Source organism: Eumetopias jubatus, unplaced genomic scaffold (assembly GCF_037043125.1).
Source record: "Eumetopias jubatus isolate StellerSeaLion01/CBP00866 unplaced genomic scaffold, mEumJub1_p1.0 scaffold_12, whole genome shotgun sequence".
Classification (NCBI taxonomy): domain Eukaryota; kingdom Metazoa; phylum Chordata; class Mammalia; order Carnivora; family Otariidae; genus Eumetopias; species Eumetopias jubatus.
In genome coordinates, this window is record NW_028274818.1 from 103,803,702 (window position 1) to 103,831,228 (window position 27,527).

At 54.1% G+C, this 27,527-nt stretch overlaps 2 protein-coding genes across 2 annotated transcripts in view; both read right to left on the minus strand.

Annotated features, from left to right (window-relative positions):
* ZAN (zonadhesin) overlaps positions 1–16,350 on the minus strand; it is a 36,250-nt gene extending 19,900 nt beyond the window's left edge. Inside the window, 21 exon segments of the mRNA XM_088017074.1 lie at positions 44–213; positions 300–407; positions 887–1,030; positions 1,616–1,761; positions 2,022–2,146; positions 3,086–3,202; positions 3,376–3,517; positions 5,394–5,578; positions 6,509–8,416; positions 8,947–9,031; positions 9,331–9,599; positions 10,157–10,288; positions 10,412–10,490; positions 10,678–10,769; positions 11,330–11,494; positions 13,036–13,185; positions 13,895–13,982; positions 14,168–14,439; positions 14,612–14,758; positions 15,213–15,265; positions 16,274–16,350. Of these exon segments, the coding sequence (XP_087873200.1) occupies positions 44–213; positions 300–407; positions 887–1,030; positions 1,616–1,761; positions 2,022–2,146; positions 3,086–3,202; positions 3,376–3,517; positions 5,394–5,578; positions 6,509–8,416; positions 8,947–9,031; positions 9,331–9,599; positions 10,157–10,288; positions 10,412–10,490; positions 10,678–10,769; positions 11,330–11,494; positions 13,036–13,185; positions 13,895–13,982; positions 14,168–14,439; positions 14,612–14,758; positions 15,213–15,265; positions 16,274–16,350 (4,654 nt within the window).
* Positions 16,351–24,766: 8,416 nt separating this feature from the next.
* EPO (erythropoietin) lies at positions 24,767–26,522 on the minus strand. The gene is made up of 5 exons (XM_028110283.2): positions 26,510–26,522; positions 25,828–25,970; positions 25,495–25,581; positions 25,068–25,247; positions 24,767–24,922 (listed from the first exon to the last, which is right to left on the minus strand). The coding sequence occupies exons 1-5, from the start codon at positions 26,520–26,522 to the stop codon at positions 24,767–24,769; spliced, it is 579 nt and encodes a 192-aa protein (XP_027966084.1).
* Positions 26,523–27,527: the final 1,005 nt, after the last annotated feature.

Genomic DNA, 27,527 nt, shown 5'->3' on the forward strand with positions numbered 1-27,527 from the left:
CCTGCCTGTGAAGGAACGGGCCCCGACGCTCGGCACAACTCACGGCAGAACTGGGGTCCCCTCCAGGGCTTCACTGCGTAGCCGGCATCCTGGCAGATCTCGGTCAAAGCTGCCATGTGGGCACACAGCACTGACTGCAGCCGCTGGAATTTACACATGTCAAACACGCAGTTCTTGAGGAACAGAGAGGCCTCGAGGTGAGGCAGACATGCCCTGAGGAGAGAGGCCAGGTCAGAGGGAACGACCCCAGGGGCCAAGGGACCCCCTCTCACAGCCCTACCGTCGGTCGCCCTTCATACTCAAAGGCTCCGTGGGTGTTCACGAGCCGTCCACACAACTCTAGTGCCGACAGACTGTTCAGAAAGCCCCGGTTGCAAGACGGAGGATTTGCCGGGTTCCTCTGGCACCTAGAAGGGACCCACCCCACATGCCCTGGAGGCTCGCATCCCGGCCCCGGCCCCGCCCCGGCCCCGCCCCGGCCCCGCCCCGGCCCCGCCCCGGCCCCGCCCCGGCCCCGGCCCCGGCCCCGCCCCGGCCCCGCCCCGGCCCCGGCCCCGGCCCCGGCCCCAGCAGTGTCGCGGCTCACGGCTGCCCCTAGTGGACAGCGTCTGAACGCCGAGCCCGAAAGGAGCCAGGAAGACCTGGGGCTGAGCCAGCGGGGGAGGCTGCTCAGTGTCCCCCTAGCGCGGCCGAGGTGGGGGCGAGCGTGGTGGCCACAAGCTCGTGAACTTGGCCGCAATGGGAGCAGGGAGAAGAACGACAGATGTGGGGGGGGGGTTGCATGCAGGAGAGGAGAAAGAAGAAAAGGGGTGGTGCCGGTCGGGGGGCGTGCTTCTCAGAAGGGAGAAGGAGCAGAGGGCCGCGGCGGGCGTGGGGGTGTCCTCACTCCTTGTCCTCGCCCCCCGCTGTCTGCCAACTTTTGCCCAGCTCCTCCACGTCCTGCGCTGGGCTGCCGTCCGGCTTCTGGTTGTCGTTGCTGCCGTCCCCGTCGTAGTTGCCACAGAGGCCACAGAGTTTCCTAGAGTAGGTGCTGGAGCCATGGGGAGTGGCGGCGGCGTTAACGGAGAGAAGGGGCTCCGGTCGCCCGAGGGATCAGGGCAGAGAAGGGCAGAGCGGAGGATTAACAGGGTGCAGCGGCGAGCCAGGGGACGTGCCAGGCACCAAGTGCACAAGGACCTCCCACCCCTCACCCCGGAGCCATCCTTACTGCTCCCTTCCACTCACACGCCATCTCCCCACATTCCCGTTTTTTTTTCCTTGCGTTGGCATTCACCACCTGCAAAGGCATTCTTTCCCTGGTTGGTTCCTCTGGGGAACCACTCTCTCTGGAAGACTGGGGTCAAGGGACCACTCTTCAGAAAGCTCCCAAGGCCCATTATCGACTCCTTCTAGCACATTCTCAAAGCATTGTGTGTATATCCTGCTATTATCACACTGCCCTGAAGCCATGTCCCCTTGTCTCTCCCTCTGGAGGGAGGGAGGTCGGCCAGTGGAGGTACTTCCTACACCCGGATTAAGAGTTAGTGCCTGCGAGGGAAGGGGCGGGGGAGGGGAAAGTGCTGGGAGAGGGAGGGAGGGGCAGAGCACGAGTGGCAGCCGCCTGTGCACCCCTCACCTGGGCACACTCATATACAGCTGCTGGTCACCATCCCATCTCACCCGCAAACCAAACACTGTCTGCAGCTCCACAAATCGCCCACTTGAAGCCAGGAAAATGCCTTTCGAAGGTATGGCGGGGAGGGTGACTTGCTGACCCCCAACCTGGAAGGTGGGTAAAGGGAGGAGACGGAGACACAGATGGGGGGGTCAAGGAGAACCCTCCCACCCCAGCAGACTACCACGTCCATGCTGGAAGGCAGGACAGCCCTCCACAGCAATCCTTGGTAACGCACGGAATGCTCTGGAAGCTGTCCCTGAGAAGGTCGGAGGCTGCAGGTGCCGGCCAGGACCTGGCAGCCCACAGGACAAGCCACAGCCAGGCCTGGAGGCCCCGGTACAACTGAAGAGGAAAGGACACTCACCAGCACGCGCCTGCCCCTGAGCAGCGTGATGGTGACCTTGGGTAGTGTCACGTAGATTTTGCTCAGGCTGGAGATGCTTTGCTGTCCTCCGCCCTCATTCTTCGCCGCCACCTTGAAGAATGGCTCTGGGTGGGAAGAGGGGTGAAGAGCATCCAGGGGCTCATTCAACAAGCATTTCTTTCTTTCTTTTTTTAAAGATTTTATTTACCCATGGGCGCCTGGGTGGCTCAGTCGTTAAGCGTCTGCCTTCGGCTCAGGTCATGATCCCGGGGTCCTGGGATCGAGCCCCGCATCGGGCTCCCTGCTCCGCAGGAGGCCTGCCTCTCTCTCTCCCACTCGCCCTGCTTGTGTTCCTGCTCTCACTATGTCTCTCTCTGTCAAATAAATAAAATCTTTAAAAAAAAAGATTTTATTTATCCATCTGAGAGAGAGTGCACATGTGCGAGCACTGGGGGTGAGCAGGGGCAGAGGGAGAAGCAGACTACCAGCTGCGCAGGGAGCCCGATGCAGGACTCAATCCCAGGACCCTGGGATCAAGACCTGAGCAGAAGGCAGACGCTTAACCAACTGAGCCACCCAGGCGCCCCTCAACAAGCATTTCTGAGGGTCCACTGAGGATGGCGCCTACACCTGGCGCCGCAGGGATAAAGACCTCTCCAGGCCCTGGCTCTGCAGTTTGGGGGGGGGGGGGCAGATGTGACTGTCGGAGCGCCTGTAACTCTGTTGAAACTCTGTCTCCCCTAAGGGACTGGAACATCCTCCAGGGCAAGGCATTTATAATAGTTCACTCCTCCCGCTATGGCCATTATTCCAGGCGGCCCCTCGCTGAACGTGGGCCCAGAAAATGGCTGATAAAGGGAAATGTCCTACAGTGCATTCTTGCCAGTCCTGCGAAAGTCCTGTTTCTGGGGTGGACGTGTCAACCCTTACTCTACAGAAGGCCTTGTTCCCTCCTTGCGTCTCCCGCATCTGCCCCCGCCCCCGGCCCTTTCCTGCCTTCCACTGTGCTCCCACAGCAGCTGTTCTGACCTTAGACCCTGGCCCAGACATCTCCAGGGCCCCACCTGTCGAGTTGCCACAGGGTTGGGCCAAGATGTAGGTGCATTTGCCCATGAAGTTGAAGTGCCTCCCATCAAAGGTGATTTGATGAGGGTCTCCATAGACGACGCAGGTGGCACGGCCTGCCGAAGGGAGGGGGTGGAGAGCACATGAAGCAGCAGGCTAAGCCCCACAGCCACCTCACCCACCCGGTGGCATGCCCCAGTTCCTCTGGTCAAGGGAGGGATTGGGACACTGGTGTCGTACCCACTCGGAGAGGCTGGCGGGCGGGGGTAGCATGATGGGAGGGTCTCACCGTAGGGCTGGCATCCGTACTGGCCGTTTTTCAGCTGGCACACCGTGTGAGTCCCGCACTGGAAGATCTGACACTCCATCCGACTGCCAGGCTTGCAGCGGCAACGTTCTGTGCAGTTGGAGCTGAACCACTCCGCCCCAGGCTGGGAGCAGGGGATCCAGAGTCACAACACTCTAGCTCCTGGGGCCCATCTCCCTTCCCCACCACACCTTGCAGACCTAACCTTGCTCATACTCTTCCTCTTCCCACCCCCTACCAGATACTCCTGTCTACCACAGGACATTGGCACACGCTGCTCTCTCACCCTGGAATGCTCTTCTGTTCCTTTCCAAATCGTTCTTATGCAACCAGCAAGCAGAGTTCAGCTCAAGGGTCACAACTTTCTCGGGAAGACTTCTCAGACCCCCCTGACTAGGTCATCCTCACAGCCCTGGGTACCTTTCTTTCCCAGGACTTACCACAATTGCACCTTCGTGTTAATTTCTGCCGTTGTTTGATTGCAAGCACTCTGTGAGGGACCATGTCTCTTTATTCACTATCGTAGCCTCAACACAAAGCACAGTGCTTGGCAGGAGTTCTCATTCAAGAAACGCTTGCTGTATCAGAGTGACCCAAGACCCAGGGTGTCCCCCAGGGTCTGAGAGCATTAGGAGAGCAAGGACCATGCCCTATTTGTGGTGGCCCCAATTCCAGGAGGGTTGAAAGTACTCAAGAAACATTTGTTGGATGCATAAATGAATCTTTATAAGACATGCATACATGTCTCCTGGGGCTGGCAAGACATGCTGAATGCTGATGGTTCTTTCTGAGGCTGAAGCTAATCCTAACCCTGACACAGGGACACCCAGGAGACTGGTTAAAGGGAGGTGGGGGAGAAAGTGGTCCCCAAAGAGACAAATAGGAACTCAGATGACAGATGGGAAGAACACCTGTTCTGAGAAGAGCCACTGGACGGTAGTGAATAGCTTAAATCACTTTTAATAAATTACATGTGATATTTATCATAATTAGCTAATAGTAGTAACATTTATTAAGTACTCGGTCTGCATCGGGATCTAATTTCATCTTCACAACAATCTTATGAGGTAAGTAGAAATTATGGGCACATTTTGTAGACACAGAAACAGATCTGAAGAGGGAAAGAATCTTGCCCAAGGTCACCCAGCAAGTGAATGCTGGAGCCCAGATTTAAAGCTCTGATCTGCTTGACTCTAGGGTGGCTCTGTCCCAAATAGCCGCCACCAGCCCCTTGTGGCTATTGAGCTCTTGAAATGTGGCTGGTCCAAACTGAGATATGCCCTAAGTGTAAAAATACACACTGGATTTCAAAGAATTGGTATGGGGGGAAAAAAGGAATGTAAGCGATCTCATTAATAACTATTCATCACATGTTGAGATGAGAATAGAGATCAAGTACATTATTGGAATTCATTTAACCTGTTTCCTTTTACTTTTTTAAAAATGTGGCTATTAGCAAACGTAAAATAACTTTGAGGCTTGCATGCTAGCCCTTTTGGACAGCAATGGCCCAGAGCCTGTGCCCCTTCAGAGCCTCTGCATGCGTCGAGTCTTCCCAGGTCGGGGGGGCTACCAATTCCAGGAGACAGTAACTGCCATGTTTTGACAGGATTTGCAAGTTCCTTTGGAAGATCCTGGAATGCTGTGTTTTGCCCTGAACACGCCCGAAGCTCTACTCAGCATCCAGGACTCTCTGCATATGCAGGGACCCCCAGCTTTCCTTAAGAAGGAGATGAGGAAGGCCTTGGACCACCTGGCTGGCCCAGTGGGTCCTAGCTGGGCCCAAGTGGGTACTTAGCAAATATTTACTGCATGAACAGAGAGGACAATGAAAAGCCACATTTGCAAAGAATCACTCCACCATTGTGTAACTCCACCAGCTTGAGAGCTGGCCCTGTGGGACTGTTCCACAGATCCAAAGTCCTCTCCCCTGGGGAGCAGATGGAGCCAGAACCCACTCCCCATCTCCCTTACGGGCTCTGGCCTCCCAGTGGTCTTACCTTATAGTAATTGTTGTTGTAGAAGCAATTGCAGGAAGAGGGATGGATGCAGCGGGACTCATGAAACAAAAAGCCAGAATTGCAGACACAGCCGGGGTTGCAGGGGGGCCCACAGTTGGGCTTGGGTCTCTCGCAGGATGCTGGGCAGGCGCAGGGCTCATAGTGGGCATTTGGGGGGCACCTCGCTAAGGGGAGAACGGCCTGCGTCAAACCTTCACTCTAGTGCTTTTCTCAGGGAGATTTCCTGTCTCCTCTACCCCCACCCTCAGGTTCTCTAAGAAGGAGGTCCCTATGATTCAGCCATAAAAAGGAACGAAGATCTGACGTGTGGATGAACTTGAAGTTCTAGCACACGGACGAAGCTTTAAAACGTGATGCTGAGTGCAAGGAGCCAGTCACAAAAGACCACATGTTACATCACTCTACGTGTGTGCAATGTCCAGAACCGGCAAAGTGACAGAGACAGAACATAGATTAGGGGTTGCCGGGGGATGGGGCACAGTGGGGGTTGGGGAGAAGGTGGTGACTGCTAATGGGTAGGGGGTTTCTTTGGGGCTGATAAAAATGTTCTGGTTTGGGGCGCCTGGGTGGCTCAGTCATTAAGCGTCTGCCTTTGGCTCAGGTCATGATCCCGGGGTCCTGGGATCGAGCCCCGCACCGGGCTCCCTGCTCCGCGGGAAGCCTGCTTCTCCCTCTCCCGCTCCCCCTGCTTGTGTTCCTGCTCTCACTCTCTCTCTGTGTGTGTCAAATAAATAAAAAAAATCTTTAAAAAAATGTTCTGTATTTAGAAACTGATGTTTGCACAATCTTGTGGATACACTAAAACCACTGAATTATACACTTTAGAAGAACGGATTTTACGGTATATGAATTATATACCTATTTTTTTTAAAAAGATGTTGTAAGCCTAGTGCTTGGCTCCCAACAACCTCCACCCCACCTATGCCCTGCTTCCCTCTTGGTCAGGGTGGTCCTCATTTTTTCTAAAGTTACCATGTCCCATTCATCTCTCCTCTAAGATCGCAGTTCTCTATTAGACGCATCCATTTATCTAATTCTCGTTCCTATTCACAGTCTCTTACTTTCAGCTGTTTGTCCAACGCTCCATCACATACCTGGAGTACGTCTAGGGGTTGTAGTGGTCATGGAGGTACTTGGAGTACTTGTAGGAGGCATCACCAAGACTGTTGGCCCAATTGGTACAAGTGTTGGGCTGGGCTGGGGTGTCATAGGAACTGTGTGCCTTTCAGTGGGGACAGTAGATTTTTCTGCGGGGATGGTGAGTTTTTCTGTGGGGACAGTGGATTTTTCTGTGGGGATGATGGGTTTTTCAGTGGAGACGGTGGGTTTTTCTGTGGGGATGGTGGTCTTTCCAGTGGGGATGGTGGGTCTTTCTGCGAGGATGGTAGTTTTTTCTGTAGGGACAGTGGGCTTTTCTGTGGGGATGGTGGGGCTTTTAGTGGGGACAGTGGGTATTTTTGTGGAGATGGTGGTCTTTTCAGTGGGGATGGTAGGCCTTTCAGTGGGGATGGTGGGTTTTCCTGTGGGGACAGTGGGTTTTTCTTTGGCAATGGTAGGTTTTGCTGTGGGGACAGTGTGCCTTTCAGTGGGGATGGTAGATTTTCCTGTGGGGACGGTGGGTTTTCCTGTGGGGACGGTGGGTTTTCCTGTGGGGATGGCGGGTTTTGCTGTGGGGATGGCGGGTTTTCCTGTGGGGACGGCGGGTTTTCCTGTGGGGACGGCGGGTTTTCCTGTGGGGACGGTGGGTTTTCCTGTGGGGACGGTGGGTTTTCCTGTGGGGATGGCGGGTTTTGCTGTGGGGATGGCGGGTTTTGCTGTGGGGACGGCGGGCTTTTCTGTGGGGATGATGGATTTTTCCATAGGGATGACAGGTTTTTCCGTGGGAATGGTGGGTTTTTCTGTGGGGATGGTGGTTCTCTCAGTGTGGACTGTGGGCTTTTCTGCAGGGATAGTAGGCTTTTCTGTGGAGATGGTGGTCCTTTCAGTGGGCATGGTGGGTTTTTCTGTGGGGATAGTGGGCTCTTCAAGGGGTACAGTAGTCTCTTCAATGGGGACAACAGACTCTTCAGCAGAGGCAGTGGATTCTTCAGCGGGGATGGTAGACTCTTCAGTGAAGACAGTGGGCTCTTCAGGAGGAAGAGTGGTCTCTTCAGGGGGGACAGTGGTCTCTTCAGGAGGCACAGTGTTCTCTTCAGTGGGGAAAGTCGGTTTTTCAGTGGGAATAGTGGGCTTTTCTGTGGGAACTTTGGGCTTTTCTGTGGGGATGGTGGGCTTTTGAGTAGGGATGGTGAGTTTTTCTGTGGGGAAGGTGGATTTTTCTGGCGAGACAGTGGACATTTCTGAGGGGACTATGGGCTTTTTTGTGGAGACAGTGGCTATTTCACTGGGGACAGTGGGTTTTTCTGTGGCAGTTATGGGTTTTTCTGTGGCAGTTATAGGTTTTTCTGTGAGAGCCACGGGTTTTTCTGTGGGGACAGTGGCTATTTCACTGGGGACAGGGTGTTTTTCTTTGGGGACCATGGGTCTTTCTGTGGGGACAGTGGCTATTTCACTGGGACCAGTGGGTTTTTCTGTGGGGACAGTGGCTATTTCACTGGGGACAGTGAGTTTTTCTGGGAGAGCCAGGGGTCTTTCTGTGGGGACAGTGGCTATTTCACTGGGGACAGTGTGTTTTTCTGGGGGGACCATGGGTCTTTCTGTGGGCACAGTGAGTTTTTCTGGGGGGACCATGGGTCTTTCTGTGGGCACAGTGAGTTTTTCTGGGGGGGCCATGGGTCTTTTTGTGGGGACAGTGGCTATTTCACTGGGGACAGTGTGTTTTTCTGTGAAAGCCATGGATCTTTCTGTGGGGACAGTGGGTTTTTCTGTGGGAGCCATGGGTTTTTCTGTGGGGGCCATAGATTTTTCTGTGGGAGTCATAGGTTTTCCTGTGGAGACAGGGGTTTCAGAAGGGCCAGGGAGGGAAACTGGAGATTTGGAAGGAAGCTCTGTTGGCACTGTTCCTGCAAAGAAAAACAAAGAAACAAACAAATCCCGGAGTTTAGTGAAAATCATACCATCACCTTCTTCACTCACTTCGAGTTGGAGTGGGTAGGCTCAAAGAGTAACTGACACCTCTCCCATTTCCAACCCCAACCTTCACTCACTTAACAAACACTCAACAAACACTGCTCCCATTTCCAACCCCAACCTTCACTCACTTAACAAACACTCAACAAACACTGCCCCTCAGAAATGTCCACTGTCTTCCCCAGATACGGGAAACACAACAGGAACAGGATGTCGGTCCTCCCTTCAGGATCACCGTCCACTAGGTAAGGGGTTGTGGATCCAGCCACAGAAATCCAGAGCATCAAAGTCACACTCACTCCAGCAAGCATCCTGGTAAGACCAGGAAGGTAGAGGTGGGCAGAACATGGAACACAAAGCTGTGTGAAAACTCAAGCATGACCGAGAACTTGATTTTCAACAGTCCCAGAGATGGTCATCTCAGAACATGGCCCCCTTTCTGGGGCCCTGGATTTTGTCTTACCTCGACAAGTCCCGTGATTGATCAAGATAAAACCCACAGCAACGACAAAGGCACTGTGGGTACCCCTGATGGCCTCCAGGATCAGCTGAAGGTAATGAGGGACAGAGAAGAGAGAAATGCAAGTGAATCCCCGGCAGCTCAGGGACTCTCCCGGTCAGTCTGTCCTCTGCCAAAAGGCCACCTTGTTCTAGCCTCGACAGTCCAACTCTGCCCCCACTCCTTTTCAGGAGCCAGGTATCCCTCTTGGGGACACCAAGTTCACCTCTGCTCTCTTTCCAGTGGCCCATCTTGTCAGCCCTGGTTGTACCCAAACATTATGTCCCCCCTCCACCTCCCGTCACCACGTTCCACACAGACGCTGACAGGGCGCTCTCTCTCTCTCACCTGCATGGGCTGTTGATGCCCCGAAGGGATGGTGACAGAGGTGTTCAGCCAGCTGGGACTCTGAGACCCAACGCGGTGCCAGAGAGTGGATGGGGCACTGCCCGCAGGACTCTCCAGCAGGAGACTGAGCTTAGTACCCTCTCCGGGGCCATACATGTGGTAGGGAAACTCCACACAGATCGCAGCCGGGGCACAGAAGGGCCGGCTCACCAGTCTGAAAGACTGGCCCGCCTTAGAGAACTTGTCGGCCTCCACGTAAATATAGTGACCTTCCAGGCGGAAAAGAAGGGAATCGAAAGGGTAAGATGACAAACCTCCACAGGACAGCCTAGTGTTTTCTCTCACAACACCGTGCTTTCCAAAGAGGGTCTGATGCAAACACGCAAACTCCCTACATTGTAGCAGGGTTGGGTTTTTTTGTTTTGTTTTGTTTTTTTCCCTGCTTGTTTTGGACTTCTAACTGAAGAAGGCAAGATCAGAAAGAAAGGGAAAACCAAGCCAGCAGCCCAGACTCCTTTGCTGGCTGCATCAGTAAATGTCTTGACTGAAAATGAGAGTGTGGATTTTGAAGCCTTGGGCTCAGCGAAGTGAGATGCCTGCATTTTCTGGGGGGGGAGGGGTAGTTCAGGGACCCCACAGCCAAGAGAATCTTTAACTCACTCTACTTCTGTCATCTCCACAGCTTGGGCCCCATGGCAGCTTCCCAGGAAATACCTGCAGGCTGATCTTCACCACCTACAATATCTTCTCCCATCAATCCAGCCAACCCCCCAGCTGAGACAAAACTCAGTAATTTGTTGGCTTGAGGGGTCCTAAATCTCCTCACCTTCAAAAGCGCCTGCACCCTGGATGTGCATACTTTTATTTCCCCGGGTCCAGCGTCCGCCATCCCCTAATGCCTGGGCCCAGTCACAGAAGGGATGGGCATCATCTTCAAAGTCACACTGAGGAAAGCTCTCTAGGGGGTCAAAATGGGAGATGTGAGCAACGTGGGCCATGCTCTCTATTCCTCTCCCCCCCCCCCCCGCCCCGTCCCAGCCCCAGTTCTGAGCGATCTGGTCCTCCCGGGCCTTGTTCTCACCCCCACAGGGAGCAGTGCTGATTGCATCCACTGCCACAGCTGGCTCTGGGGTCTCTCCAAACACACCCACCAAGGTGAACTGAAGAGAGAGAGAAAGGGTGCTGGGAGTGAAGAACCAGCCCAAAAGCCCCAACCCTCCCCCCACCTAATTTTATTCTATTCAGGAACCCAGGCACCCTGCTCCCAGGGCCCAGACCCTCAATCCCTTTCAATATCAGAGGTGCCTACCATGTGCAAGGAATGCTGACCTCTTTGCTCGTCTGTACCTGAATTTGTCCCTGGCCTGTGTAATTGACAGAAACAGGCTGCCAGTTGGGTCCAGGTTGTCCTGAGAAGAGAGTGTGTTTCCGGATGCTGCCTGCAATGGAAGGAATCCGAGAAATAACTGACTTATTAAGGGGACTGAAAAATGACTTCAAACCTATACTCAGGGACGCCTGGGTGGCTCAGTTGGTTAAGCGACTGCCTTCGGCTCAGGTCATGATCCCAGGGTCCTGGGATCGAGTCCCACATCAGGCTCCCCCTGCTCTGTGGGGAGCCTGCTTCTCCCTCTGCCTCTGCCCGCCACTCCCCCTGCTTGTGCTTTCTCTCTCTCTCTCTGTCTCTGTCAAATAAATAAATAAAATCTTAAAAAAAAAACAAAACCTATACTCAGAAAGATGAGTAGCACAGAGACTACTTGGGAGTGTATTCTTCTCTCCCAAATGCAAACACAACCTTCTCTCTCACTCTCCTGACACTTGTATCTGTTGTTCCAGAAGCCGGTGCTCTCCTGGCTCCCTGATTCCACTCCATGGAGTAACCTTGCATATATCCTAGATTTCCCTAGACTCTGAGGGATGCCCCATAGTTTCCCGTCAACCCAACCCTGGGAGATGAGCCTCAGGTCCGTGTAAAGCCAGCGACTGCCAGTCTTACCCAAGACGGAAGCATAGACGGTGAGGGCTGCACCAGGTGACAGTCCATGGAGGATGTAGTGGAAGGACAGACTCAGACAGCCAGAGGAATGGCTCAGGGGGCTCAGGAGGACAGATTTCTGCCCCGGTTTTGCATTCTTGGGGTCCAGGAGCATGTAGAAGCCACCTACGAAGTAAAAGGCCAGTAAGGTGGGGTGGCTGAAATTGGGGGAGTCCCGCACAGGGATAGGGCCCTGTGCCGGCAGGGGTCCTGGGCCTGGGAAGCCCCAACAGCTGCCTAGGATCAGCCAGCGCTGAGGTGGGCCTACATCTGGCCAAGGCCTTCGAGCCTTCCGGAAACGCTTAGCAAGAGTGGCTTACGAGGGCGCCTGGGTGGCTCAGTTGGTTGGGCGGCTGCCTTTGGCTCAGGTCATGATCCAGGAGTCCCTGGATCGAGTCCCGCATCGGGCTCCCTGCTTGGCGGAGAGTCTGCTTCTCCCTCTGACCCTCCCCCCTCTCATGTGCTCTCTCTCTCTCATTCTGTCTCAAATAAATAAATAAATAAAAATCTTAAAAAAAAAAAAGAGTGGCTTACGAAATGCGGCATCCTCTCAAAAGCAGCAGCCAGAACCCTGCCCTTTGGGTTCTGATGCTTTAGGTCCCCGAGAGTCATGCCCTCTTCCTTTTCTTGACCCACTGGATATAGTTGATTCACAGACTAGCGAGAGAGGGCCGGTCCAAGGCCCAGAACCGAGCATCTCCCCACCCTACCGACCCCAGCAGCTCAGGCAGCCAATCAGCTTGGAACTCGCTCCCTCGCTCCGTGACGCAACTGGTAGCCGGGGAGGAGAATAAGGCTGCGCAGGCGTGCTGGTCCCTGACTCCCTCGCGTTCCTGCCGGGTGAGCGCGCTCGCACCCGGCCTGGAAAGGCGGGCTTCAGGGAAGCAGAAAAGAGGGTTTGAGGGGAGGGAGTGGGGGGTAGGGAGTGGGAGAGAAGAGAAAAGAGAGGAAACAGCAGGGAAGGAGGAGGAAGGGGAAGGAAGGAAATGGTAAGTGGTGAAAGAAAACGCAAGGAGGGCGACGCTGGGATATCTGGTTGGTGGAAAGAAGCAGGAGAAAAAGAAAGGGAAGATGGAAAAATGCGAAGCAAGAGGGGAAAAGCAAGAGAGAGAAAATTAAAACAACCGCCAACATTTACTGGGCTTGGCCTGGGGTGCTGATGCTGCGGGGCGGGGTGATGCAGAGATGGGCTGGCCCGCCCTGCTTTCCAGGGCGTCTGAGTGAAGGGGAGAGGTGGTTCTCCAGGTCTTTCTAGAAGGCAGACCTCAGGGAGCGGGAAAGGGCACGGGAAGGAGAGCATGCCCTTGGAGTGAGCCGAAAGGGCTTATGGGCGGTGGGGGGAGACGGAGGGGAAGAGGGAAGAACAGGAAAACGAAGGGGGATGATTGAGAATGGAAAAATGCAAAGGGACGGAGAACAAAGAAGTGGGAATTTAGAAAAGAAATTAGGGAGCGTGGGTTAGGATTAGTTTGTGGGACGGTAGGGGGGGAAGCTGAGTGTGTGGAGTTTGCTTTCTGCTGAGTAACTTGAGCTGACAGAGTTTTGAGGTTGCTGGCGTTCACCCCAGGCCATCCCTGGGCAGTTACTGTTAGGCAAACATCGTAAACTCCTGCAGAGGTCACTAGAAGCCCAGAAAGGCAAAGGATGGAAATATGGCCTTTACTCACTACCAGGGCTAGAGAAATCCTCAGGCCACACGTTCGGCACCCCGGACGACCCCTTCTTCTGGACCCACTTGGCCCCAGAGGCTGTTGGGATCCAGCTCCAGCCACAGAGATCATTTGGAACATCGAAGCTGCACGTCTGCATCATGCAGACTGAAGGGAAGAAGAGCGGGGAGGATTTAGCTTTTTCTAGGAGGATGCAGCTCCAAAAAGCATGCCTCAGCCTGGGGTCAGAATTCTGAGTTCCAGTCTGTGTCCTACTGCCAGCCATGGTGGGCTCTTGAAGCAGATACAGTCCCAGCCCTTAGCAGTTCATTCCTGGGACAGATTATTTAAGCTGCCTGTTAGTTTCCTCATCTATAACTGGGAACAACAGTACCCACCTGTCGTAAGTTAGATCGTATGTGGAGAGCAACTGGCATAATCCTGTGCTCAGTGTTAGTTCCTTGCACTCAGGTTCTGGAATTTTCCTTCACTTGAATTTGCTCCCCTTGAGTCTCTAAAGCCCTCAGCTTAGAGGGCTGATCCTGGGTGAATCTGGGGTAATAGCTAGGGTGACCAGACATCCAGTTTGGGCCAGGAACTGAGGGTTTCCTGAGATGCAGGATTTTCAGTGCAAAAAAAGGGACAACCCAGGGCAAACTGGAATGGTTGGTCACTCTAGGAAAGGTATTACCACAACCCCGTTAAAAGAGAACCTCTCTTTAGGTGTGGCTGCTTCAGGATTCAGAGATGTGAGATGTAGAGGCAGAGGGAAGCATGTAGCCCCAACTCTGGGAGAAAGCAGGACCGTGATCCCTGAGCTACTTCTGCCACGCTGGGCAGCTGGTGGAGGCAGAGAGGAAGAGGGACAGGGGCTTACTGCGATTGCAGGAGCCCCGATGGATAGAGATGGCATCCAGAGAGATGTCCAGGTAAGCCGTGCTGCCCCTCACTCCCTCAAACACCACCTGTGGGAGAAAGCAGGGGACCACCCACCCTGTAAGGTCCTTTGCCTCAGGCTCCCAGTTTTCCTGCCTGAATTCAGATGGCTCAGCCCCGCACCCCCTCCTTGCTCCGGGCCCTCCTGCCCACACCCCCACACACCCAGGTTCCCCCCCCCCCCCGGGACCCAAGGCTCTGGCCTCAGCCTCACCCGGCTGGGCAGGACAAGCCCCATAGGCACGGTGACAGCGATGGGCATCCAGGAGGGGCTCTGGGTGTTAATATGCTTCCAGAGCAGGCTGGGGTGCTTTTTCTTGGTGTCCCTGAACAGTAGCAGTCTGAGCTGGGCGCCCCACGACAGCCCGAACATGTGGTAGGCGAAGTGCACGCAGAGGGGGCCTTGCTCCCATATGGGGGGGCTGCGTAGGCGGGCCACCCCGCCCCGGTGGAAGGTGCTTGAGTTCATGTGCAGGTAGTATCCCTCTGGGGGAGGCAGAGCCCAGGATGGTGAGGAGGCCCTGCCACCCCTGACGACTGCCTCTCCCACCCCCATCCAGAGTCCAGGCACCCCCTTCCAGCTGCCTCCCTTCTCCCTATGCCCAGGTCTGCCCGACCCCAGCTCCCAGCTGTCTCCCTAAACCTTAGGCTTCCTCACCTCCATTAGGGTACCCCCCGGGGGGACCAGTGCTGCCGGTGGGGGAAGGCCCACTGGTTCGAATCCAGTCCCCGTCATCTGTGGACACTTGGGTCCAATCACAGAGGGGTTTGGAGTCATCCTCAAAGTCACACTGGGTGAGAATAGCTGGGAAGAAAAGACCGCCCTGAGGCCAGGATGGGGGAGAGGGCCAAACTGGGGTCTGGGGGTTGGCCGAGCTGCTAAGTGCAGAGAAGGCAGCCACTAGGAGATTTAGGGTCCAGAGCAGAGCTTCTTAAAAGAGAATCTGAGAAATAAGAATCTCTTAGGAGAAATTCAGGGTGGGGGTCAGGGCAGAATGACTTCTGGGACAGGGGTCACAAACTGAGGTGCCAGGGGCTGGATTCTCCCCGGGGGGGGGACAGGCTTTGTCTGGGTGCATACATTTTGTTGTCAATTTGAACGTGACTGTCCCAGGTAGGGCTTGGCCTCTACTCCTCCATGTTTCCTCCACCCTCTAACATTCACTACATGTCTGTGCCACCACTCAGCCCCAAGGGTACTGGAGGTGGCCACCCCTGAGGGCAGAGAGAGATCTGAACGGTGCTGGTTTCCAACTCACAGTTATCCCTAGAGCTGCGAGCAACTGCCTTCCAGTCCGCAGGCTTCTCTTTCCTTGGGGTTGGTTTGCAGAAAGAAAAAAGAAAAAGAAAAAAAAGGGGGAATACTTGTCATTATCAAGAATCATAAACCTTGATGAGCGTGAGCTTTCTGAGCGGTCACTCATGGAAGACTTCCTTTCGTGTTCGCCGAATTGTACCAAAGTGTAGGCAGTGAGCGTATATTTACTTGTCTTCTTTAAGGTTTTCAAAAGGCCACCCAGCCTCCTCATGTTAAATTCTCATCTATCTCCTAAAGAAAAGAAAAAGCGTCTCCCCTCCGAGCTCCTCCGAGCTCCTCCCATCCCCGCGGTTTCCCTCGGCTCCTCTGTGCCCGAGGTACCATGAGTGGTAGAGGCTCGCTCAAGGAGGAACCAGTTCCTGTGTTTGGAGATCCTACAGCAGTACTTAAATGTTGGCACCTGGGGAAGCTCCTTCCTTCAGACTGAGAGTGGGGATTCTGTGGGTCCCAGGCTGCCCGGTGGGTGGCAGGTGGTCCTGCCTCAGTTACAGGCCACTGAACATATAGATGAGTTACAGAGGGATGGCCCCTCCGAGCCCTCTGAACCCCGCAGAGAAGCCAGCTTCCCCTCCCCAGGTGGCACGGGCCAAACCCAACAGCGCTCCCCTTTACTTGTTCAAGTTCTACTTGCTCAAATCCCCCCAGACAAGCTCCAGGATACCAAGCCATCCATCATGTCTCGCTGCCTCTACTTGAAGTGTCCTATCTGCTGAATTTGCTCTGGGTTCGGCCCATTTTCTGAGAGCCCCAGCTCTCTCTCCTCTCTGTCTCCCCAGCTCCGTGCCTCCTCCCTCTCTCTCACGTCTGGGCTCTGTCCCGTTCCCGCTGAGCTGCTCACACCCCTCAGTTCCAGGCTCTTGGGCTGCAGGGCTCCCCCCACCATTCCTGTTTATCATTCTCTTCCCAGGGCTATGCCCTTTGTGGTTACCCTGCTTGCCCCCTCCAGCTTTGCCCCTCGCTCTCCCTCGGAGCCACCCCTAATCCCCCCTGAGCCCAGCTTACCGGACAGGGGCAGGAATGTGGCCCCGGCCCCAGGCAGCCCCCACCAGCAGCACCAGAGTCCAGACTGGAGGAGCCATGCGGGACCTCAGAGGCGGCTCTCAGGGGAGAGGGGAAGGCACAGTAAGCCCAGACCACTTTATCCACCCCTTGACCCTCCTCACTTGACAGCCTTCGGAGGATGCCGTGAAAACCAGACAGAGAACACGGGAGCGCTCTGGGAAATGGAAACTACAAGGGTGGAAATGTAAAAATCCAACGGAGAGAAATGAAATGAGAGCAGGAGAGAAGGAAAGCAAGAAAGACACTCGGAGAATCCGTCCGGGAAGTCTAACATCCAACCAAAAGAGTTCAAAATAGAACCAAGGAGAAGAAAAGGCTTAAGAGAAACCACACAAGAAGATTTCTCGGGACCGAGATACAAGTCTCTTGATTAGAAGGGGTCTCGCATGATGAATGCAAGGACACCCACGGAAGGCATGTCATAAGATTTGAGAGTAGCAGGGGGCAAGAGAAGACCCTAACCACTTTCAGATAGAAAAAAGCAAGTCACATACTAAAGGATCAGGAAGCAGCGTCAGGCTTTTCAATAGCAACCATGGGTTCTAAGAGGCCGTGGAACATTGTCTGCAGAATTCCAACAGAAAATCACTTCAAACCTAAAATTCTATAGGGGGCAACAGCGGCATAAACGATTGGCTGGTCAAATAAGGTGGAACTGGAAACACTTAATGGCAAAGAACAGAAAAACACAAGTCCCAGAGTGCCAGACGAGCCACCAGCCAGTAAACATCAGAAAAGATGTTGTGCTTCACTTGTACTAAGGAAAATGCTAATCAAAACTACAACTGTGATGGTGACCACCATTTAAGAGACTGAAAGCGTTGCGCGTTGGCCAGGATGTAGGTAGACACACTCAAACACTCTGACGCTAAGACTGTAGGGTGGGGAAAACTTCTTGGAAGGTAATGCGACAGTGACTCTCAAACTTTCTAGCGTGCATGGTTTTGACCCCGCCTTACCTTTCTAGGAATCTCCCCACAGAAATCCGTGTGTATTTGCCCAAATCTGGGCACACCTCAAAGATGATCACTGTGGCATGGGTTATAATGGGGAAAAAAAATCGAGATTACTTAAATGTTTACCAGCAGATAGGCAGTTGGATCATAGTCAAGGAATATTTTTCATATGAAGGAATATTATGGAGGTATTAAAAAGAATGGCGCTCCTCCAAAAATTAAAAATAGGCTTATCATAGGGTCCAGCAATTGCACTTCTGGGTGCGTAGACCCAAAAGAATTGAAAGCAAAGACTTGAAGAGATGCCTGGACACCCATGTTGATAGTGGCAGTACTCACCATTGCCAGAAGGTGAGAGCAACCCAAGAGTCCACAAAACAAACAAAATAGGGTGTATTCATACAATGGGATATCATTCCATCTTTGAAGTGAAGGAAATTCTCACACAGGCTACAACCTGGAGGACACAATGCTGAGTGAAACAAGCCTGACACAGAAGGACAAATAGCATAGGATTCCACCTATCCAAGGTACCTACAGCAGTGAAACTCATAGAGACGAGAAGTAGAACGGCGTTTGCCGGGAATAGGGAGCTAGTGCTCCCTATTCTGTCCCAAACTGGGACAGAATTTCAGTTTGGGGAGATGAAAGGTTCCGTGGATGGCCTGCGGTGATGGTTGCACAATGTGAATGTACTTAATGATGCTGAACGGAACACTTAAAAATGGTTAAGACGAGGGGCGCCTGGCCGGCTCAGCGGGAGGAGCACAAGACTCTTGATCTTGGGGTCGTGAGTTCGACCCCATGTTGGGGATAGAGATTACTTTGATTAAAAGATTTTAAGATTTAAAAATGGTTAAGAAGATAAATTTTATGTTATGAGTCTATTTCCACAGTTAAAATTTTTTTTTCAAAAATATCACTTGACGTTCTAACACTGTTTGTTAAAGTTCATTCCTGACTTAAGAAAGATAGGATGGTAGATGGTAGATCCGTATGTTCTGATGGTGGAAAGAGGAGCTGCATGTTATCAAATGAAAGAGCCCAAAGAGTCCAGAACACAGACAACAGGAGGGACAAGCCAGCTCTGGGAAGGGAGGGAGTGGGGAGGGGACCTCGCTGAGGCATGTTTAGCAGCCTCTGTTTTTTGTTTGTTTTTTGAAAGATTTGATTTATTTATTTGACAGAGGGAGAGAAGGAATAAGCGGGGGGAGCAGCAGAGGGAGACTAAGAAGCAGGCTCCCCGCTGAGCAGGGAGCCTGACGCGGGGCTCGAATTCAGGACCTTGGGATCATGACCTGAGCCAAAGGCAGACACTCAGCGAACTGAGCCACCCAGGCACCCCTGAAGATTTTATTTTTAGTAATCTCTACACCCAAGGTGGGACTCAAACTCATAACCCTAAGATCAAGGGTCGCAGGTGCCACTGACTAAGCCAGCCAGGAGCCCATAGCGGTCTCTGTTCTGTCTGTGAAATAGGAGGCGAGTGGAGAAGGCTCTGGTGGCAAGCAGGCCACAGCAGTACCCCTCTCGGGGGGGCTCCATGCCAGTCCTGCCCACAGCCAACTCACCCCTACCTTCCAGCTCGCGCTCATGCGGGCCGCCCTCCTCTGGCCCAGGCCTTCCTTCCCACCTTGCCGCAGCACACTTTACAATCATCAGGGCTTCTCTCCACACACACCCCCTAAGGGGCTGGCCGGTGGCCAGGCAGATAAACACTCTGGTAGAGAGAGTGTGGAGGGGGTCCCTGCCCCAGGTCACTGGAGACAGGAAGGGAAGGCTTTTGGAAAGAGGTGACACTTGAGAGGCTTTCTAAACCACAAAGACATGGTAATGAGGCAAAGAAGTTGGAAAGGCACATCCAGGAAGAGAGAACGTTCCAGGCTTAGAGGAAGAATGACATTTTTGAAGAATGGTCTGGTGGGGGGAGGGGAGGGCGCCTGGGTGGCTCAGTTGGCTAAGCATCTGATTCTTGATTTCAGCTCAGGTCCTGATCTCTGGGTCTTGAGATCAAGCCCTGCGTGGGGCTCAGAGCTCAATGTGGAGTCTGCTTGAGACTCTCTCCCTTTCCCTCTATCCCTATTGCACCCTGCCCAGCCAGACCATGCACACACGCACGCACGCACACACACACACACGTGCTCTCTCTAAATAAATAAAATCTTAAAAAAAGAAAGGAATGGCCTGTGTGTGTGTGTGTGTGTGTGTGTGTGTGTGTGTGTGTAACACTGGGAGGAGGCAGGGGCTCTGTCTTGGAGAACCTTTGAGGAGCCACCAAAAGTTTTTAAACAACCAGGGTGACTTGATCTGACTGGCAGCTCGGGCAGCCTGAGCAGCTGTGGACCCAAGGGGACCTGGTTGGAGCTGGGGACACAGGAGAGGAGGCTGTCAAGGGTGAGAGATGATGGTGTAGTTGGACGCTAACATTGAGACAGCAGGAGTGTGGACATGAGTGGATCGAGAACTTTCCGGGAGCCAGAAACAGCCATTCTTGCAGGCTAACCTCACTGGACCTCATGTCCTCCTCACTGCGAAATTGTTGTCCCCATTTTCCATGTGTAGAAACTGAGCTCCGGAGAAACGAATCCAGATTTTCATATCCCAGCACACCCAGGTGTTCCTAGAAACCTTCGGTTTCCCTCCCTTCACCTCGGCAGACCCCTACTCTTTGCCATCAAATCGATGCCCAGGGCACCGGGCCTTTGCCCCTGGCAAGTGACGGTGATGCCTGGGGCAGCCATTCTCACGAGCTGTCAGGGAGGGGCCAGCAGGGTCTTGCACCAGGCATTGAAGACGAAAGTCCCAAACCCCCTCACAGTCCTGGGGACTCCTGCTCAAATGAGCACCAATAGGACCACGGAGGGGTCAGACCTGGGGAGAGAGAGAGATCCTCTGCCTCTTGACATCAGAGCGGGACATGTAAAGGATGCCCAGCCGCGACCCTGATCGACCTTTCCTCCATACCAGGTTAGGAGAGCAATCAAAAGAGGGAAAGAGGGCGCCTGGGTGGCTCAGTCGTTAAGCGTCTGCCTTCAGCTCAGGTCATGATCCCAGGGTCCTGGGATCGAGCCTCACATCGGGCTCCCTGCTCCGCGGGGAAGCCTGCCTCTCCCTCTCCCACTCCCCCTGCTTGTGTTCCCTCTCTCGCTATGTCTCTCTCTGTCAAATAAATAAATAAAATCTTTAAAAAAAAAAAAAGAGGGAAAGAGCCAGGAAATGGTTAACCCAGGGAAGAACCACCAAAGCCAATTGATCCACAGCCCCTCCTGGTTGGGCAATAAGTCCTCTGAGGGCTGCTTCCGCTGACCTCCCTTTGGCGCCATGGACAGTTCCAGCTTCCAACCTGTCTGGGGCGGGGGTTGGTGTGCAAGGCAGGACAGAACAGGATGGCGGCGTGGAAAGGCACCACGGGGCCCTGCATTTTGAGGGGTCGGGAATGCGCAAGGCCCCCGAGAGTTTGTCACTTGTCAAGCCTAGCAGCTGCAGGCATAGTGTGAGGGACCCCGGCATGTGGAATAAAAACCCCCGGAAGTGCTCCAGAGAATTTACGCCAGTCTTGGCTTCGCGATGTATCCTTGGACCCTTCACTCACCCTCTCCAGGCCTTAGTTTGCTCTTCTGCAAAATGGAGAGACTAGCATAGCTAAGTTTGTTGTTGTTTTTTTTTAAAGCGGAAATTGCGTGCGGGTCATGTAATTCTTTTTACTAATCAATTTTTAAAAATCAAGAAGTGAGAGTTCATGGACATTTGGGCATGACTCACATAAGTTGGGAAACCATACTACTGTCTGCTTTTCTGTTGCCAATCATCTTTCCTAACATCATTTTATGATGGAATTTTAGAGGAATTAGCCTCAACCAGCTGGGAAAAACGTAGTTAACATTCAGCTTAGATTCCAATGTCTAAGAGGCCCCATTTAGCTAATTCAAATCCAGCAACACTTGTCTGCTGTGATGCTTAGAGGATTCTGAGTAGTTCCAGGAAAATCTTAGGTGGTCTGTGGGCTGGGGTCAGATCGGTGCATTTGGTCAGCCTGATGCTCAGGCCCAGGGAGGGAGTTTGGGCCAATAGGCGGCAGTCAGGGTGGGAGCTAGGGCTGCAGGAGGTGGCTGAGTTGGTCCCGAGCACTGGGAGACTTGGGTGGTGGGGAGGGTAGGAGGGGAAAAAAGTGGGAGCCCAAGGCAGTAGATGATGTGGGGGGGAGGTTTGTTTGTTTTTTTTTAAAGATTTATTTATTTATTTGTTTGTTTGTTTGTTTGTTTGTTTATTTATTTGAGGAGGGGCAGAGGGAGAGAATCTCAAGCAGACTTCCTGCTGAACGAGGGTCTTGATCCCATGACCCATGAGATCATAACCTGAGCCAAAACCGAGAGTCAGACACTCAACCAACTGAGCCAGCCAGACGCCCCTTGGGGAGGCGTTGATGCTGAGATGGATGGGCCTCCTTCTTTCTCCCCTCCAGCCACTCCCTCTACTCTCCTTTCCCTCTGATCCCTGCTTCTGCTAGAAGAGGGAACAGAAGTCAGAGAGCCTGGCTCCTGGTCTTTATCTTCCTCAGTGTCTTACGGCCTGGGCCAGGCCCATAATCTCTCCGGGTCTCGGTTTCTTCCTCTGCAAAATGGAGATCCTCTACCATCTCTGCCCTCCTCGTGCAGTTAGGAGAATAAATAAGAAAATGCCCAGGAAAGCACCCATGATCTTACATACATCTTACATTACAATCGCAAAGCGCTCTACCAACAGAAGACATCTCCATTAAACAATTATGTAACCCGCTGACTCAGAACTGGGCCGCCCTGGCTCCCGTCCTGCCAGGAAGTTAGAAGAGCTGGCTCCGCCATTTCCCTGGTGGAACTTGGTTGTATTTTTCCCCATCTGGCAAATGGGGATGATACCTGATGATACCTAAGGGCCCCCCGTTTCGTGGACTTGTGGTGAGAATCGCAGCAGATCATGCAGGCACCAGAGTTTAATATGTTGTTGATCATCATAATAATAGCACAGAAGAAAGTTCACATTCCCAGCCCACACTTGAAGACCCTCTGAAATCTGACAACACCCTCCTTGTGTATGTGTGTCTCTCTGCAGGGACATGGGCCCTCACCAGGTCCTTCCCGTCCCGGGCCTGTCCACATGCAGTCACATACCAAGCTGGCTATACCCTTAATGAGCTCGTGTCTTTTCGCCTCCAGGGGAATCCCGGGAGGACCCTGGGCTGCGAAAGGCATAGACTGTCATTTCATGTTTTCCTAACACTTGGTGCAAAAGCTGCCACATAGTTGGCACTCCGTAAATGTGGAATAAATGAGTTATGTTTTTAATGTTTTAACATACTGGCCCGGGGCATATAGTTCAGGTTCCATTGACTTTTTTTTTTTTTTTTTTTGTAATAGAAAGCAGTAAGTAGTCTGAAGAGAAGTCAAGGAATAAGGTAGGTGGCCCTGACTTGTGGGGAAAAAAGATCCAGGTACTAGGTGGGCCTGGGGATGTCTAGGTGGCCCATCAGGCTAAGGTGTGCTTGGGGGTTATGAGTCCTAAACCTTGTGTTTGGGTCCTAGCTGCGGGTATTAGCAGCATGCCTTGGGTTTCAGGATACCTGTCTTAGTTTTGACGTTGCTATCGAGAAAGACAGATTCCTCCCTTCCTGATTCACAGCAGTGGGACAAGAACCAGATGCCATCTGTGGAAACCGCAATACAAATTTTTATTGGAATGTGCAAAGATCAGAGCCCTAAGAGTTCTTTCCCTTGTAGATTTTGCTAACATTTCCCAGTAGGGCCTGAAGAGGGCACTGTACCCCAGGAGCTGGGTTGGCCAGGGTGAAAATTCTCCTTTGGGTCCACCTCTCCGTTGATTCCTCCCACCGCGCTTCACCACGGCTCCCAGCACCCACATATACATGGCAAATACCCTCCAAGCCTACCCATAATTTGCCCTGCTGCAGATGGCAGAAATTCTCTCTTTTGCATATTTTCAGGGGTGCAGGCTGACTTCTCTAAGTTTTGTGATAGGAGCAGAAAGACTGATCCCCACATACATGAGAATGGTCAGGACTGCTGTCGGGTGGTACGCTGCAGCTGAAGCATTATTTCTGAGAAGGAATTTGAGGTGGATTGTTGGAGTAATGGGTGAAATTAGAAGTAGGGATGGAGAGCGGAAGCTCAGTTAGTTTGTTCCGTGTCCCGCATCCCAGGGGAACAGGGCACAGGCAGGGATTATGAGGAAGGATAAGCAGAAGAGGAAAGGGGTAAGAGCTGGGGGCACTGGGGGTTCCTGCTGTCTTGGCTTTGGGCAGTTAGTTTATTTCTTCATCTGTTCCATGGGAATGACAGTGGAAACTTTCTCATAGAGTTGTGCAAGGAATAAAATGAGGTCATGTAAGCAAACCACCTAGAATAGCCCTGGGCACAGAGTGAGTGTTCAGCGAGACCGCTGTCGGGGACCATGGCTCCTTCTGCAAGTTCCAGGGGAGAGCATTAATGGTGACCATCCCCAGGCAAGGAAAGGGGTCAGCTGGATTGAGAGGTGGCAAAGGCTGATGCGGGAATGTGGCTTTAGCCAGAGGCACCACAGAGAAGAAGCGAGAAATAAATAAGGGCCCAGTGGCCAGGACTGGAAGCTACCACCAGCCCCTCTGGGGGCTCCTGGTTCCTTGATGGCAGCTGTAGCTCACGAAAGAGGGTTACCAGCTGCCTACTGAGGAATAGCCTTGAATGGAACCACCTTATTGACCAGCGTGGGCAGAGTTTGTGGCCTCAGGCCCAGTGGGGTCAAGAGGTCAGCCAGGCTATGCGAGGCAGCACGTAGGGCCCGACCCCCTCCACCTCTAGTTTTCCAGGACTGTGGCCTGCTGCCAGCATGGGAGCAGGGCCAGGGAAGTAGGGAGCTCCCGGGGAAACAGAAAAGTCAAGAGCCATGTTGTGATTTCAGTTCTTGCCAGTGAGATTGAAAAATACACAAAACTTGGGCCCAATGAGAGCCAGGGGCCAGCCCCCATCCCATCTTCATGGCTCCCACCACCCTTCGTCCAGTGGCTCTCGCTGTCGTGGGAGTATCCATGAGACCTGGAGAATTCATGGCTTGCCACCTAAATTCTCCAGTCCCTCCTGTCCCTGCCTCATAGGTGCAAAAAGAGATATTTGCCCTCCAGTTTGTCCTGGCATCACTGCTCGGCAGGGCACCAAGGTGAGTTTGGGTGTCTCCCCAGCAGGGCTCTGTCCCCAAGCTTAAGCTGATTTCCTCCGACTTCCTCCTGCTTTGGGGCCTCAGGCTGGCCCTGTGACATCCTTAGATCTGAGTTGAGCTCTGGACAGTTCCTCTGGCCCTTGAGATGTCACCCGTGGCCGTGGAGTGTCCATGGGACAGGCTGGTGCTGAGCTGCTCACCCCTCGATGGGTCAGGAGTGGTGGTGCAGAGGCGTGGTACAGGCAGTGGTGGTGAGGGAGGTGGTGGACGTGCCCGGGGTGGGAGCACCTGGTCACCTGTCCCCTCTCCTGCAGGCCTCCCCCGTGTACAGCGTCAGCTTTCCCCGCAGGAAATTGGAGTAGATTCGGAAAAATTTGCACAAAGTATCAACAGTGAATGTTTGGAGTGGAGCAACAGAGGCTTCCTCTGGAAGGGAGATGGCCTCCTTCTGCCAAGGAGAGAACAAAAAAGTTATCGCAGTGCCGTGCAGCACCGGGGGAACCCTGGAGGGAGAAGGGATTCGGGACAGAACCGGAGGGGGGATGAGCAGGGCCCTTCCAACGAAAGTGCGTGTGAGGGAGGCTCCCACCCACCTGGGCTCCCAGCGCCCGAAGCAGGGAGGTGAGGCTGCGCAGGCTGCTGATGGCTTTGTCCACATGCAGCCGGAGGGTCTCAGATGGCTGCGAGGAGTTGGCCAACAGGGCCTGGCCCCGCAGGATGGCTTCTGAGAGCAGGGCCAGGCCCTGCCAGACTTCCACGGCCTGCTGCCTGACCTAAAGGAAATGGAGACTCGGGGTTAGTGGCCCAAACAAGCCCCTCCCTCTCAGCAGCCCCAAGCACCAAGCTGAGCAAAGTGAAGACTTAGAATCAGTTTGGTTGAATGAATGAATGAACAAAGAACAGAGAACAAATGAACGAACATATTGCGTCCAGCCCTCATCTTCTTCTGTCGTTCTCCCGAGCATCCCCTCAGGTTCCCCAAGATGAGACTCCCCAAGAAGAGGGAAAAAACAAACTCACGTCCATCCTCTTCCAGGTATAGAAGTTAACCTTGGTGTCTGGGACGGTGATATTCTCACTGAAGCTGCAGCCTTGAGCACAGCCCATCTGAAATGCACGACCTGGGGTAAGGGGCTTCAGCCTCCCCAAAAGCTCCCTCCACCTTTGCCCCTTACCTAGCTTCCAGGTATGCACTGGGGGCTACCACTTGTATCACTTTTCCTGGGGGCTCTGGCTTCCCACCCCCATCCCTGAACCAAGTGCCAGGAAGGGACTCCAGTTCCTGGATCTTGGAGGAAACCCCTGGGCTCTTGAGAGTGAGTTCTGTGGAATGTCCTGAGGAGGGGGCCTCACCGTGACATTTTCGGCCTCCCTGGCCTCCAGGATGTACCTCTCCAGGACTCGGCTGTCACAAATGAGGCGAGGGGGGGCGCCCAGGACTGGGAGGCCCAGAGGAAGCAGCAGCAAGGACAGCAGAAGCAGCAGAGCAGGACATTCTAGAAAAGAGTGCCGGGCTGAGTGTGTGGGTTTGGAGGGGCAGGTTCACACATCCCGCTCCTCTGCCCCCAGCGAGGCGCTCCCGACCCCCCACCTTCCCAGCGCTCAGGTTCTGCCTCCTCTGCCTTCATTCAATCCCGCTGCGACGCGCACCCCCCACCCCCTCCCCAAACTACCGGCATCCACTTCTCCCGGCCAAACTTCAATCCCGGTGTGACAGAGGCTTCCCCTCTCGCAGATCCCGGTGATTGCTCCAAGACCCAGGTGTCAGCTTTCTCCCCACGCACGTAGCAGCCCCCTCTTTTCCCCGAACCCCGAAACTGCGTCCCAGTGTCCAGGTCAGATTTCACCTTTCCCAGGGGCTCCCTAAGCCCTGCCGGCACGTGGAGGCTGCCCCACCCCCCTTGCCCTTCCGGGGTCCTTGGCAAGTTGTCGGTCCTTGAACCCAGCCACCTCGGGGCCACTAGCCCCAGCGGTAAATTCCTGCTCAAACAGGGGCCCGGGCGGGCGGGGGCTCCTCCAGCCGGCGAGTACTCACCGCACGCCCCCATCTCCGCGCCTCCCCCGGCCCCTCAGCGACCAGGGGCTCGGCCGGCGCCCTTGCCGGGAGCCCTCATCCCGGGAAGCGCGGTGGAGCAGGGCCGTCCCCACGGCCCGAAGGAGGGGGCTGCCGAGCCGGGGTCGCACAGAGCGAGCGCAAGGCTCTTGGCCAGGGTCCGCGAGGACTGGTGCGCGGCGAGCGGCCGGGGTTGGCCCGGGGACTGCGGCTCCGCCGGGGGGTCGGGGCTGTTATCAGCATGTGTGCGTGCGTGTGTGGGGGTGGGGGGCAGGCTGCGTGCGTGAGGGGTCGCCAGAGGTAAGGGCCAGAGGGGTCAGACCGGGGCAGGACGCCTGGGTCGGGGGCTCGCTGGGGCGGGAGCAGAGCGGCCGCAGGCGCGGAGCTAAGGGCACGGGTCTGCCCCGCCGACCCCGGGTTCTGGGAGGCGCGGCTGGGTGCGCACCCGCGGGAGGAGTACCATTGTGGGAAAGGCTGGGGACCCGACGCTCCCTCCGCCCGGTGGGGGAGGGGGGGCGCGTCCCAGTCTTGGGCGGGGGTTCAGAGCTGAGAGCACCGGTTCCTGCGAGGCAGCTGGCTTTGGACGCCGGGAAGGGGCTGGCGGAGGCAAGTTGCCTGCCTTCTCACAATCCCAGTACTTGTTCTAGAAGCCGGTTTTGTTCGTGTTGAGGAATCTGATGGGGGCACACGGAGTAAGAAACTTGGGGGTCTTCTAGCCCCCACTCTTTACTTTTCTAGGACTCCAAAAACCCAGAAATTGAACGTTTAGGGCACAGGATATGTGTGCAGGACCTGCATGCACTTTGACATCCTTCTTGTTTTTTGTTGTTTCTGGTTTTGACCTGTGATATAGGTTAGCCTGCATGGCAAAATTCGTTAGAACTCTAAAAGAGAGCTATCCCCCAGACTGAGGTGGTTCAGATTTGCAGCGAAGCCTTCAGGGCTTCTAGGAAGCAGGGGGGCAAGCTCCCTAGAGCAGAAGTCTGAGGCTGGCTGGCCT